At 30.4% G+C, this 15,020-nt stretch overlaps 2 protein-coding genes across 2 annotated transcripts; both read left to right on the top strand.

The window, feature by feature from the left end:
- On the top strand, positions 5,536-6,003 carry LOC105170851 (transcription factor IBH1-like). Its single transcript, XM_011091774.1, has one exon. It carries the CDS (start codon positions 5,536-5,538, stop codon positions 6,001-6,003), a length of 468 nt encoding a protein of 155 aa, XP_011090076.1.
- Positions 10,736-11,478, top strand: LOC105170522 (40S ribosomal protein S16). Its single transcript, XM_011091318.2, has one exon. It carries the CDS (start codon positions 10,830-10,832, stop codon positions 11,262-11,264), a length of 435 nt encoding a protein of 144 aa, XP_011089620.1. The 5' UTR covers positions 10,736-10,829; the 3' UTR covers positions 11,265-11,478.

Genomic DNA, 15,020 nt, shown 5'->3' with positions numbered 1-15,020 from the left:
TCTTAATACTATATATTATATGGTAATGCCATTGGTTGACAAATTATGTCTGCTTGGACTAAAATATTCTTAAATATACTTAATTTTTTATTATATTTTTAAAGTTAATTTTCAATCAACAATGCTTTATTCACACATATTTAAGGTTAATTTATTTTATATTGGTGTTTAAAAATGAGTTTTTAATTTTGTAATTTTGTGCAAAAAATGAGAATATGTTTGGATAAAGGGTTTCGATTTTATTTTCTATAATTTTGAAAAACATAATGTGATTGAATGGATTAATTTTGGTGTGCATTTATGTAAGAAAAGATGTGATGAAATAAAAATATATTTAAAAGTGCAAAAATTAAATAACGATATTAAAATTATCGCGAATTATATGATTTGAGTATCAGAAAATTATGTCTGAAGACCCATTTAAACCTGATGACTTCAAAATTTATAAAAATCTTGAGGGACTTTGACAAACCCATTTAAACCTGAATCCACTTTGTTTGGATTTGCAATTTGGGTCGTCTCTCGGACAGCCCAAAACAGCCTTTTCTTTGGGCTGGTCTCCCTCTGTTTATGAAATTATCTTACAGTGTCGATGAGCGGTGGAATCAATAGAATTTGGGAAAAATAATGGAAAGAATTCGTCTTCCATTTCTAAATTATCTTACAAAGACACAAAATTCGGGCCAAGAACACCCTAATATTGAAATGTTTTTCTTTGAAGAAATGCCCGAACAGTGGTTGAAACAATGAAATTTCACAATAAAATAGTGGCCTTTGACAACAAAAGTGTGAAGATTATGTTCTCCTCAAGAAGACGATCGGAATGATAGGTAGGTACACCATAACATCTCTCGAACAAAAAGTTACAATTATTTAAAATTTTACTATCGAACCATGCATTTAAAGCACTATACTTTCGACTTTCGTTAATTGAAATGCTCTAAAAATGCATTTACCTCTTGTTCAACGTTACTTAATGTTCCTTTTGACATATCTCGACCCAGGTCCCCGTTACAATCCGTGCAGAAAACACCCTTTGATTAATGCGTAACCAATACAGAACAATGTTTGGCAGTGGATGCAAATTAATGAATGGCTAAACTTACAGATTTGGGTAAGTCAGAATCCAAATTGATGTGGGACAAATTAACAACTAAAAGATGATTAAAAGGAAGGGCATGCACTGCATGCATGTGGATAATACAGCAGCCGAGCTACCTACCTATAACATTAGCCTAAAATCCAATAATTAATTATGAGATTAGTTAAGTAGTCTTAATATTTAAAATGGATTGATGTATGTGTATTGTCTACCCCTAGCCAAAAACTGACCCTACCCATGTTCATTTTCTTAATTTAATACTTATAATTTTACGCATAAATTGCAGAAAGTGGTAGGGATGGTGTTGGATAATTTGCACAATGCACCCCTCAATTGCAATAGTTTCAAAGTTAAAGAGTGTTTGAAACCATAACTAAAAAAGGGAGAAAAGTTGAATTTTAGGAGGGCTTGGGAAAACAAGTTAATACTTACAATTTTAACTTTAACTTGAGTTCGGTCGAATTTGAATCAATTATATGATAAATACAATACATTTGAAGCGACACCGGTACAATTAGGACTACGGACAAAATATTGATCTCCTCAATCTATGATCGATCAAACAAAAGAATTACGTATAAAATAATCATGAAGTAATAAATAAATCAAATATGGGTTTCATTTAAGGGGATGTTTGTGGTGATATCAATTGGTAATTAATTTATAACCTAGAATTGATTAATTTGCAGCATATGGGATGGTGAGAATGAACTCTGAAGAATCTAGGCTAGGGCTCACCAATTTTTGCCCAAAACCTCATCATCAATTCATCATTGCCAGCTAGCAAAGCAAATATATATAAATTATCCTTCAACTCACAGAATTGTTGATTCTTGTGTTTGTCCCCAAAAAAAAATGAATAAAAATTTAAATAATAATATGAAAATTAACTATGTCACATCATCAATAACTTTTAGAAATATTTCAATTAATTGCAAAAAATTTTGCGAAGTAAAATCGTCAATATTAACAATTATAGATGAAAAAGTAAATTAGCAATCCTTATAATTAAACAATAATCAATTAAAACATGATTAGTGTCGACAATTAGTGATATATAATAATTATATAATTATTGTTGAGTTGTTAATAAATTTGTCACTATATATGTGTGGCTCGTGATTACCAATATTAATTTTTTAAAATTATATTGTGATAAAATAAAAATTATTACGTACTACCAATTAGTCACCTAATGTTAGTCATAATTTTGATTTGTCCTCATTAATATTATTTTCTTTTTAGCTACACCAACTAGTATTAATAATGAAATTACTATGTGATTAATAATTTTTATTTAAATTATATATTAATCATATTATGAGTTTATTAACATGTATTCAATCGAATCTATCCCGAATCAAAATTTTCCATATATATATAATTCATGGTCTTATCAATCCTTTGTCAATAATTAATGGGGTAGCTAGATTGAATCCAAATTAAAGGTTAGGTAAGTTGAACTTTTCACTATGCAATTAAGCCAAGGACTCTATATATCATTTCATTTCAACATATCTTAATCACATAATCAATGATTTAGCATGCAAATTTCTTTTCTACCACTAGAGGGGTTGCACCTTTCACTGCTTTGTTTGAAGTTGAAAGACCTCCTAATTAATTGGGGGGGGGGGGATTCTACTTATTGCTTTAATTAGTCATATCCATATATATATATATATATATACATGATGTATATATAGTGACGGGCAATATATAAGAGATAATTATATTTATATCACTTGATCTAAAGTTTATTTATACAAACCATCCATAGTTTTTTGCATAATTATAGAAACGATCCATAACAGTAAAAAAAAATAGGGGTAGCTTGTGTAAGGGAAAAGTATTATTTTAGTCCGCTAAGTGTGCCTAATTTTAATTTTTATCCGATAACTATGACCATTTTTATTTAGGTCCAATAACTTATGAAATTGATTACTTTTAGTCGTCTGGCAGATTTTCGGATAATTTTACCCCAATGAGTGCATATGGCTAAAACTGCCTTTCAAAAGTTGAATAGGGGTAAAATTATCCGAAAATCTATCAGATGACTAAAAGTAAGCAATTTCGTAAGTTACTGGACCTAAACAAAAATAGAAATAGTTAACGGACTAAATTAAAATTAAACATACTTAGTGGACTAAAATAATATTTTCCCCCTTGTGTAATGATGTTAATATTTTTTAGGGATGCGTGTGTAATATTTTAAAAAATAAGAAATTACTTGTATAAATGATAACAATATTTTGATAAGTATATATGTAACACAGACATCAGCTATAGCTAATCGTGGAGCTGAAGTCCACCCCACGAGTTGTTTGTTACTTTTCTATTCAGACACGTCAACTTACTATATATTACATCATTATTATTATTATTTCTGAATTTTTTAAAAATGGATATTCGTGACTACCAGAATAAATTAGTATATAAATATATGCTCATATCCATTGCAAAATCTAAAATCATATTTATATTTATTTATAAATACGAGAAAAATGTGCTTATTTTGATGTGTTTTTAACTAAAAATATGCTCGTCATCTCACCTGAATGGTCCGTAAATTTATGCTCTCACGCAACCTGCATGTGGGCTAGTTTTGAAATTTTTTGATAAAAATGCTTCAATTCGTGAAAATTAATAAATTGGTGGACTGAATTGTCAAATCAACTTTTCATGGCCAAAACTGCTGAATTTTGATCCTAAATGTGGTCCAGTTTTTTTGGGAAGCCATTGATTATTGCTACTAATATTTCAAACTAATACCTCCCAAAAAAGTCAAAAATAAGTCATATTATTCAACAAAGCCCATCATTAAGAAGCTAATTATCGTTATTATGATGAACATATAAAATGATAAACCCGATTCAAAACACTACAAATCGGTGGTCAGTGGCGTCTATGAACATCATAGCACATGTATACAAAGTGTCAAGCATGTAAAATCTGCATGAACCCTAACGACTGGAGTTACGTGTGAGACAAAATTAACTATCCAATCTAAAATAAATGTTTTCATTAATTAGGTCAATTCTTAGGGGTGTGGATGTCCGTTATAATATTAATATGAAAAATGCATATTTAGATCATAGCACTGCAGCTTTATTGTAATTTTAATCCTGTAATTATATATACATATAATTAAAATTGGCATTTTGATCTTTTAATAAAGAAGTATAACTTAGACCTTACTTCCATTACTGTTGTAACTTTTTGATTTGAGGGCAATTTTGTTGGGCGAAAAACCATACGTTCTGTACGTGTCCTCAAGTTTAAGCTGACACGTGACCTGCACGTGCTAATTTCCAACCGTTTCAAGACTTTCTGAAAAAAAAAATGTTCTCAAATCGCAAAATTTAGAAAGAAAAAAAAAACCAAAATCATAGATTTTTACTTTTTGAATGATCAAAATGCCAAACACCTATAATTAATTACAGGATCAAAATTACAATAAAACTTCACGTGGGTTCTGGTAGTATTAGTCCTATAATTTGATTTTGATCCCTAAAGGTCAATTATTTGAGTTGGATTTGTTAATATAATCAAGTTTAACAGAAATAATTAATTAGTCAGCTTTTTATAGATGATGATGAGGAAGATGCATAGGGAAAATGTGGAAGGAAGTGAAAATGGCCCACCATTCAAGTTGAAGCATGTGCCATCATATGGTAGTTGGCCCTTATCCAGCCCCACATATCCTCTCTTTTTCACCTCCAAAATCAAACATTAAGACATCTCTCTCCATATCTAATATATAACAATTTCATCATCTAATTTTATTTTAATTTTATATGTCAACTACTATATATCTTAATTCATATTTCAAAATTTATTTGAACCCTTCTTTAAAATAAGACTTTTCATTCAACGAAATTAAATAAATAGCATTTTTTCCTTCTAAAAGATTCTTTTTAAGTAGATGGAGAATATATATATATACAAGTCATTTTCTTTTATTTTATATATATATATATATATATATATCATATGTCGAAGAGTACTTTGCAAGTCGTTTTCTTTTATTTTAAATTTATATGTTCGTGTTAATTCTCTTTTTTTCATTGGTTATATAATAAAACATAGATATCAAAAAATAAAACTTAATTATATATATAATGAAACATAAAATAAAAAATTAATGTAGAATTTTTTATTAAAAAAGATCAAACTGCATGCCCTCCATAATCACCACACATTTGCAATCCTTTCTCTCTCCCCCAACATTCTTTTCTCTTTTTCATTGCCTTCACTCTTTCTTCCACAATTTCCTAACCTAATCTCTCTCTCTCTCTCTCTCTCTCTCTCGTGTTATAAAGATATACATCATGTTGTCAGATGTCTGAACTCTTCCCTCCACCCCCAACCCAGTTGTGTCAGAACAAAATCTTTATCTCAAATAAGAACCAAAACCCTAAAACTCCTCAGTCATAATGAAGACAGCCAAGAACCTTCACACAAACCCTACTTCCATCAAAAACCGCTTCTCTCTTCGCTTTCTTCGAGCCATCAACAAGCTAAACAACAACATCATCAGCACTCCTCCTCCTCTTAACCCGGCCGACAGACGCAAGCGATACCATGCCATCAGAGCTGCAGCTTACGCGTCCATGGCGTTGGCTGTCGGTCCAAACAAAGCCTGGAGCCGCGCGGTGCTCCGGAAGATCAGAAACCGGACCAAAGAAATGATAAAACCTAGAACTAGAAGAGGTGCTGTGGGAGGATCAATTAACCCTAGAAATGAGCTGGGGTTGGGGCAGGAGAACGAGCTGCGGGAGCGCGTCCCGGGCGGCGAAGCCATGGATTTTCGCAGGTTGTTGAATGAAACAGGCCATTATATACAGTGCCTCCGAGCCCAGGTACAGGTCATGAGGAAGATTCTTCATTATTCTTCAACATGATATGATCACCTATATTACATATATTGTATGTTGTTCATTTGTGTGTATATATACATAAATATGTATATATAGAGAGACAGACGGAGCCGCCGGAGTGGAGGTGGCAGCCGCCCTCTGAGGAGGACATTATATATATATATATATCTCAATACTATATGTAAGATAGATTGAATAATTTAGTTTTTAAATTATCTGAGTTAAGATTTCTATCTAGTAATTTAAATTTCTTTACTCTTCTTTGCGGTATCTCTCTCTCTATGTACAGATAGATGTAAGGATTGAATTTTTTATTTTAAATCTTATCGTATCAATCTTCTATTTGAATTAATATATCATAGTAGAAAATTATGTTTTATTTTATTTAAATACAAAAAAAAATTATACATATAACATGCATGTATATAATTAATATAATAGAAGATACTATAAAATTTAAAATAAAAAGTCCAATCCAAGAAAGATGTAGATGGTTAATACCAATCAATTTAGATTACCAATTATATATATATTATATATGCATAATATGCAGACAGAGGAAATTAATATGTAACTAGTCTATTTATGTGCTGAAATATTGCTTAATCATTTTATTTTTATTTTTCATGTTTTCATTCATTTAAATTGGGATTTGGACTTCGGATAAAATATTAAAGTTATTTTATGTATATACTAATCGTCGGGGTATCACATATTCTTGCCTGCACATAATAAATAATATTTTATATTTTAAAATAAATTATAAATAAGAGTAAAATATATAAATTAACACATTACACAAAAAATCGGTACACTAGTATTAAAATCATCATTTTATATCTAATAGCATATCTTTTCCTTATAATAGTAAAGATATGATTGTCTGTCTAGCAAGGAAATAGGTTATTACCAGCACAATATATATATATATATGAGATTTTTTCTTTTTTTTTTTTTAAAAAAAATAGAAGATTGTAATTATGTGAATCTTTAAGTTAGGATTTGATTTGAAAATTAATATGAATTTGCCTTAATTAAACTGCCCAAAATCTATTAATATGAATTTTGAGTCGAGCCCTAATATATATATATTAGCCCTTTTTTTCTATAGTTCTTTTCTAGTATAATTGATCATATAAATCTGATGAAAATCAAATTAGATATATTAACAGTCTCAAAATTAAATATCTAACTGGTCCAATTTTTAAATTATTTTGGTTTTCATATTTTTGTGGAAAAAAGAAAAGATGTTAGTTTTGGGTACAGCTATATTTTGCTTTATTATTTAGAAAATATGTTACTCGATTGGTGTTGTCGCCTTAAACTTTTTAATTATTGACGAAACGGAAAATTATAAGTTTTAATTTAATTAATATAATAATTTAAGCACATATATATAGAAATGATGTAAAAAGTATATAATAGTTTAAATAACAATTAATTGGAATGTATATATAATCGTGACTCGGGTTTTTTGGCAATATTTTGAAAACAAATTATCTGAAAAATATTTAAAATGTAATGTTTTAATATATAATTAAACTAAAATTCGTCTTAGTTAATTAAAAATATAGGAGTGTCACTGGCTATATATATATACAGGGAATCATGTTGTGTATATTCTTATAAATTTCTTGAAGCATATCTTGTAAAAATATTTCAAAATTAATTAAGCATCTTAATTAACATACTAATTTTAAATTATTTAAATTATAAAATTATTATAGTTATTAGCTATATTTTTCGATCAAGACTTAATATGATATGTAAGTCGTAAAAGTATGATCAATCAAAATGAGTTATAATAATATATAAAACACGTAATATATATATCAATGTTCGTTTAACTGATGAAAGACAGATAGTGGACAATACTATTTTACTCTTAAATTACAAAATTGCTAATATGTGGAATCGAACTAATTTTAACACAGTAAATATAATACAATACTTATCATGTGATGTAATTTTGTTATTATTTTTGAATTATATATTACTAACGTGATAAATATAACACTTATTATATAATTGATTCAAAACTAATCCTACCTAAGTTGAGATAATAAGGTGTAAAGGCTTCCTCAAGATGTTCCAATAAGGATCCGCAAATTCATATTGTTGTCTTTATAATTGATTGAGCCTAATTAGCTTAAAGAATGTGAATGTAACACTTAAAATCAGTCCAATTTTTGAATTGTCGGGACGAAGAAATTATAACTTTAGTCCTGTAATTTATAGAGGTGGTATTTTTTATTTTATGTGAATTGCTTTATGTAATTTAGTCATATAACTTTAATATTTTAGCGATTTTAATACTTTTTCAACTGATTTGGTTTGAAAGTTTCTTGTGACTTTTACATGATCCAATCAATTGCAGCTTAAGTCTTGTATATCAATTTGTACATGCAGTACAAAATATGCAAACTCCCATAAATTACAAGACTGAAATTATAATTAATTGGATCATCAAGTCACATGCAATTTTTCAGTTAAATCAACAAAAAAATGACTAAGAGTACCAAAATGTTAAACAAATTACAATAATAAATTAATGCAAGACCAAAAATGTCACCGCCCCTAAATTACAGGAAAATTATATTTTTTCCGACAAAGGATTGAGAATGGCTCCAACTTTTTTTCCTCAGAATAAAATTATAGCTCCGGTTGCATGCCTCCTCCAAAAAGAATCGTGTTGGTGGGGCTGAAAAAATAATTAAACTATTCGATACTCGATTGAGATCAACCGATAAAAAACTCGTTTTGAACTCGATTTATTAATTTAACAAACCAAACTTGAACAAAAAGTTTTATTTGGCAAACCTTTGAGCTCAGCTCGAACTCGATTCGATTAGTGCAAAAATAGTAAAATATACTTAAAAATATCAAATTACTCGAGCTCGACTCGAGTTTGATCCAAATAAAACTCGTTTGAACTTGATTAGAATAATAATTAAATCAAATTCAAACACAATGTTTGAAGCTTGATAATAATACAAACAAGTATGAAAATAATGTGTTCGGATCGACTCGAATCATTTACACCCCTACATGTTGGTACAAAATAGATATCCTTTTTTTTCAATTAAAGCAAAAATAGCATAACTGTCGTTCCGCCTTGCAAATTTACAGGTCTATTATTTTTTTTGAGTAAATCAATTATAACTACGTTATAAATTTTAATCATCAACAATCAATATATCAATTATAAATTATAAATTTTTAAATGAGTAAAATACAATTTAACCCCCTGTATTTTAAAAAATATATAAAATAGCCTCTTATAAAAAATAAAACAACAAACCCCCTGTAATTTAAAAAATGTAGCAGAACACCCCCTCTATCTCACAAGCGTATTATAGGCTCCAACTTTTTTTTTTAATTTTATAATTAATAAATAATATTTTTATCCTTACTTTAAGTGTATGTATATATATATTGTATTTAATGTGTATATATATACATATGTATAGAAAACAATAAAATTAGCGCTGGCACGACAAGGACAAGAGTTGAAGAGGGGATGAGAGGACATGAAGGAGGAAGGGAGGTGGGCGGATGAGGAAGAGGCACAAGCAGCGTCGTAGATGGGGAAGCGAGGCGAGGGCGAGAGGAGAGGCAGACCGGGCACAGAGGAGGCCGTCGGGGAGGAAGAGGCGGGCGATGAAGAGCGCTGGTGTGTGGGTGGGGTGGGGGTGAGAGAAGGAGACAATATTTTTATTTTTTTAAATATATTTAACTATTTTATTTATATTTAATAAATAAAATATGATAAAAAAATTATATGTTAAATTTGGACCGTTAATTTAGATTAGGTTAAATTCGAACCATTAAATTGTACATCAAATCTAGACCTTTAAGTCAAATTTAATGAAATCTAACCGTTGAAGCGAGATCTAACAGTTCAAAAGTTAAGATGTAAAATTAATTTATTATCAAAAATTAAGCCCGCGTTGCATGAAGGGCATGTGTGATACACCTCCTGGTCCGAGGGAGTGTTTTGCTATACTTCTAAAACCACAAAGGGGTTTTTTGTTGGTTTATTTTTCACATAGGGTATTTCAAATATTTTTGAAAACACCGGAGGCTAAATTGCATGTTACCCAATTTTAAATATTTGTAACTAATCAATAATTACTATTATATTAAATTAATATTTACTTTTAAAGTAGACAAACACTCACACATTAATCAAATTTGAACTCTATAACCATTATAAAACTTCAACTTTACCAATTGAATTAAATTTCATTAGCAATGTGCGATTGTAATTATTTTGTTAATCACATTGGCGCTTTATCGTTATAGTTAATCTGTTCGGGGCAAAATCATAACTCCACTTCTAATTTCATATATGTGGTTTTCCTTTAACTTATGTATACTGTACATCAATAATTTGACGATGAATAAGTAATACGGACTAAACAACGATTATAATGCTCAAATTGTGGGGCCTCAATTTTACCATTTACGTAAAATCGTCATTCTTACAACAGTTAAAATCTGAATAAAAGAAAATATTTCTATTTATATTTGAACAAATTCATCTCTGTTTTTGAACCATTAATGGATTTCACCTACCACAAAAGCCTTGTTAAAAGAAATGGATATGGGCTAAGATTGTAAGACAGATCAAAATGTGAAAAGCCTAAGGAGATTAATTCGGCCCAATTATGTGTGGCCCAAATTGAAATGAAGGTAGAATAGTAATTTGGGCAACAGCATTTCACTAGTACCAAAACCCTAAATCCTTGCCGCTTTATATTCCCTATTCCCATCGCCTCTTGTATTCTTTTCCCATCCTACCTCTTTAGGTTTTCCTCCGCCGGAGAGAGAGAGAGAGCAGAGAAACAATGGCGACGCCGACTGAATCCGTACAATGTTTTGGACGTAAGAAAACAGCGGTGGCCGTTACTCACTGCAAGCGTGGCCGCGGACTGATCAAAATCAACGGAGTCCCAATTGAGCTCGTTCAGCCGGAAATCCTGCGATACAAGGCTTTCGAGCCAATCCTACTCCTCGGCCGCCACCGCTTTGCTGGCGTCGACATGCGCATCCGCGTCAAGGGTGGAGGTCACACCTCTCAGATCTACGCCATTCGTCAGTCCATTGCGAAAGCGCTCGTCGCCTTTTACCAGAAGTACGTTGACGAGCAGTCGAAAAAGGAGATTAAGGATATTCTCGTGAGGTATGATAGGACTTTGCTGGTGGCTGATCCAAGGCGCTGTGAGCCCAAGAAGTTTGGAGGTCGTGGTGCCCGTGCCAGGTTCCAGAAATCCTACCGTTGAAGTGTTGGTAGTGATTATGCGTTTATTACTATATTCATCAGTAGTTTGTTTTGTGAGAATTAAATTAAGATACTGTTTTGTTATGTTTTGGATAATTTGGCATTTTGTTCTTTTTTCCTGCTCGAGGATTCTATCAGACAACGGTTTTGGGATGCCCTTTTTTTATAATTTTCACATTACTTTCTTATAAGTGGGATTGTTATTGCGTTTTATCTTCTTCTGGCTATACTATATAATTGTGTGATATATGGTATTCTTTTTCTGCGGCAGATATTGGTGTGTTTGGGATTATGATAAAAAAAACTTTGACGATTAATTGGTGAATGAATTTCGAGCTGATGATAGTTCCTATACCAGTATATATGGATGCAAGACAATACTCAAGGATATGGACTATAATGCTATTTATTGATTGGATATAAATTGTATTGCTTATTAATTGTAGGTAACTATTATATTCTTGATTGATTTTCTTGTTCAGAATCCTTATATGAAATAGAAATATTATTGTGCTTATAATGTATTGTGTATGATTATTATTGTTTCAAGAATATTATTATTATTATTATCATTAATACAAAAATATTATAATCAAAAGATTGAAATGGATTTAAGAAATTGAAGATGCTTTCTCGACCTCAAACTTGACTCATCAGCACCTTTATCCTGAAATTCTTTGTTAAGTATATCATTTTTCTGCTCAATTGACAAGCCAGCTGGGCTAACCTTATGTTATGTTGTCATATACCTTGTCCTCATATTGTAAGTAATAGATGAGATATGAATGGCTCGACTAGTGCATATTGTAAGTATTCCTATTGCATGTTAGTTTTCTATAACTTTCTTGTGCATAATTGTCAAGTTGGCTTGACTCACTTTTTACTCGTCCTATGAATGGAATGGAGAATAGTGTAGTGTAGAGCTTTCTTTTGCTTAATTGGAGCTGGCTCGACTGACATTCCAATCCTTCCATTAATATAAAGTATGTTATTTTGTCTGGTTTTCTTGTGCCTAATTGCAAGGGAAGTTGTTTATATTTGACTTGCTAGGTCACCTGAATCATTACTGTCTTATTTTCTTGTTTTGTGGAAATAGGAGAAAATCTGATGATGTTTTTTCTTTTACTTTGATGTACAGCTCTCTGTATTTTTACTTTATTAATCGATAATCCTTGAATGGCTTTTAGGTAGCTTTGCTCTGTGACTCTGTATGCTTGTTAGGATTCTGGGTTTGCCTTGTATGGGTTGCATTTGTCCTATAAATATCATTCCTCAATTACTATTTACTATTTCAAATTTGAAAAAAAAAATCTATCTCATTCAAATTTCACACTGAGTTTTTGATATATGCGTCCCAGTACTAATGAAGGAAGGAGGATATTAAACAAAGAAGGATCCCACCATTTCACTCTTAGCAAGGGTGATTCCAGTTGACTGGGTGGGGTGTCAAAACTTGCGTCACCTTGTGCAAGTTTTGGACTGTTATTATGTAGTGTGCAAATAGATCCATCATTCCAAAACCATTCTCATGTTAAAATTGAGTAAGAATAAAAAGAAGCGGGCTGTAAGTTTTGGTGTGGTGGTGAATGCCAAGCTTCATGGTTGGTGTTTTTCATGAACGAAATGACATAAAATGACTCTCCCCTTCACACTATTCACAAGAAAGATATCTTCCTACATCTTTCTCAACATGGTTATGAAGATTAATCATACCCTAACCCCGCCCCCGATGAAGCCTGGGATTCTGGCAGTATCTGAACTTACTCAGTTCAACCTTTTCTGGGGTTCTGATTATGAAAATTAAAGGGATAACTAAAACAAAGTGATGATGATAGAGAGAGTTGAATGTGACTCAAATACAAATGTTTACCTGTTTATTTGTACATATAGGAAAGAAGGCTGTTCTTTATTGACGTTTGTTGAGTTTTGTAATGCATTTTTAAATTTTAGCTGAAAAACCACCTCTCAGCATTTCCACTCTGTTGAATAATCAGCGATTTCATCGCCAATTTTGATAAATTATTTGCGTCATTAACCAATTGTTTCAATTTGTAGTGTAAAAAGCCTCCAAAAAATTTGAGGTATCAAGTATCCATATTAATACCACATATAAAGTCTTAACTCAGTGGGGAGTTAAAACGGTATTCGATGAATGAATGAGTTAATTATGTTTTGCACTCCAAAATTATGCATGTAGTCACATTTAGATTTCTAAAATATGAAAGGTAACAAAAATGTTTTTGACAAAATAATTTGATAGCAAGATAAAAGTACTCTCTCCCGTTCGATCACTCCCAAAATTACTTTTAATGATTTAAAATTTTATTCAAATTTTATTTTGAAAATAGTATTTAAAATTTATTATTTTTTTAAATTATGTACTATAAAAAATATTTACAAGTTCAATATACACAAATATATTTTACAAAGTAAATTATTTATGTTAAAAAATACATGTAAATATGTATAAACACATCATGCATATAATTTTGTAAAAAATAATGTTATATAACTTGTAAATTTTTTATCCAATCACATCTCATTTAAGTTGGGCCAGCCTCTTTATGGGATTTCATTCCTTGGGGCTTTATATTCGTAATGATGTCATGCTTGCTTTTGGTACTCCAAAGAAACAAATTTTGATCGAACCCATATTTGCTCAATGGATACAATCGGCTCCTGGTAAAACTTCACATGGGTTCAATGTACTTTTATCTTCAACGAGCGGCCAGGCATTCAATGCGGGTCGAAGCATCTAGTTGCCCGATTGGTTAAATGTTGTTAATGAAAATACTAATTCATTATTTTTAACAATAGGTCCTGGAGACTTTTTGGTTCATCATGCTATTGCAATGGGTTTACATACAACTACATTGATCTTAGTAAAAGGTGCTCTAGATGTACGTGGTTCCAAATTAATGCCAGATGAAAAGGATTTCGGTTATAGTTTTCTGTGCGATGGCCCGGGACGAGGGGGTACTTGTGATATTTCGGTATGCATATAAAAATATATCGTATCATTACTCAAAACATTATAGAATATTATAGATATGCATTTTTAACAATGTATATATATATGTATATATTCGATGTAATATTTTAAGTATTGATAATTTATTCTTAAAAAAAGTTCAGAATATATAACAGCACAGGCAAAAATTATGTAAATATTTTAACAGTTTTATAAAAAGATATAAAAGTATAAATTTAAAATATATAAATAGATTTTTCCTAATTATAAAAATCATAAATTTTGAATAATATTTATTTTAAATAAATTTTTTATAATAATTCAAATTATGTTTTAGGCAAATAAACGTGATAGACATATTCTAGGGGGTGTATATAACTTATTATATTTTGTCATTAAGAAAGTTGGTCAGTATCATGAATTTTGTTACATTTTTATAATTTAGGGACGTAAATATACCTCATACATAATTTAAAGGTGCGAAAATCATAAACAATTGTAAAAATAAAAAATTCAAAAATTCCACTATATATTGAATTAATCATATAATTATGGCTTTATTAAACGAGAGAGAGAGAGAGCCATATGATCAAAACTTAAGTGTTATCACTATAGATTAGATGTTATGCACAGAGATAGAATATAAGTGCAGCTATTGCAGGGGAAGAAAAAAATGCTATACAGGTGACCAGCTGCTTCTCACATGAATTTATGGTACTAGATGTGGACCGTCCGATAACAAAATATCATCATCCTACGCTCTACATTCAACTTGAGCTGAGCTGC

The sequence above is a fragment of the Sesamum indicum genome, linkage group LG9, assembly GCF_000512975.1.
Source record: "Sesamum indicum cultivar Zhongzhi No. 13 linkage group LG9, S_indicum_v1.0, whole genome shotgun sequence".
NCBI lineage: Eukaryota > Viridiplantae > Streptophyta > Magnoliopsida > Lamiales > Pedaliaceae > Sesamum > Sesamum indicum.
Note: the sequence above shows the minus strand (reverse complement) of the source record. Positions and strands in the feature narration are given on the sequence as shown.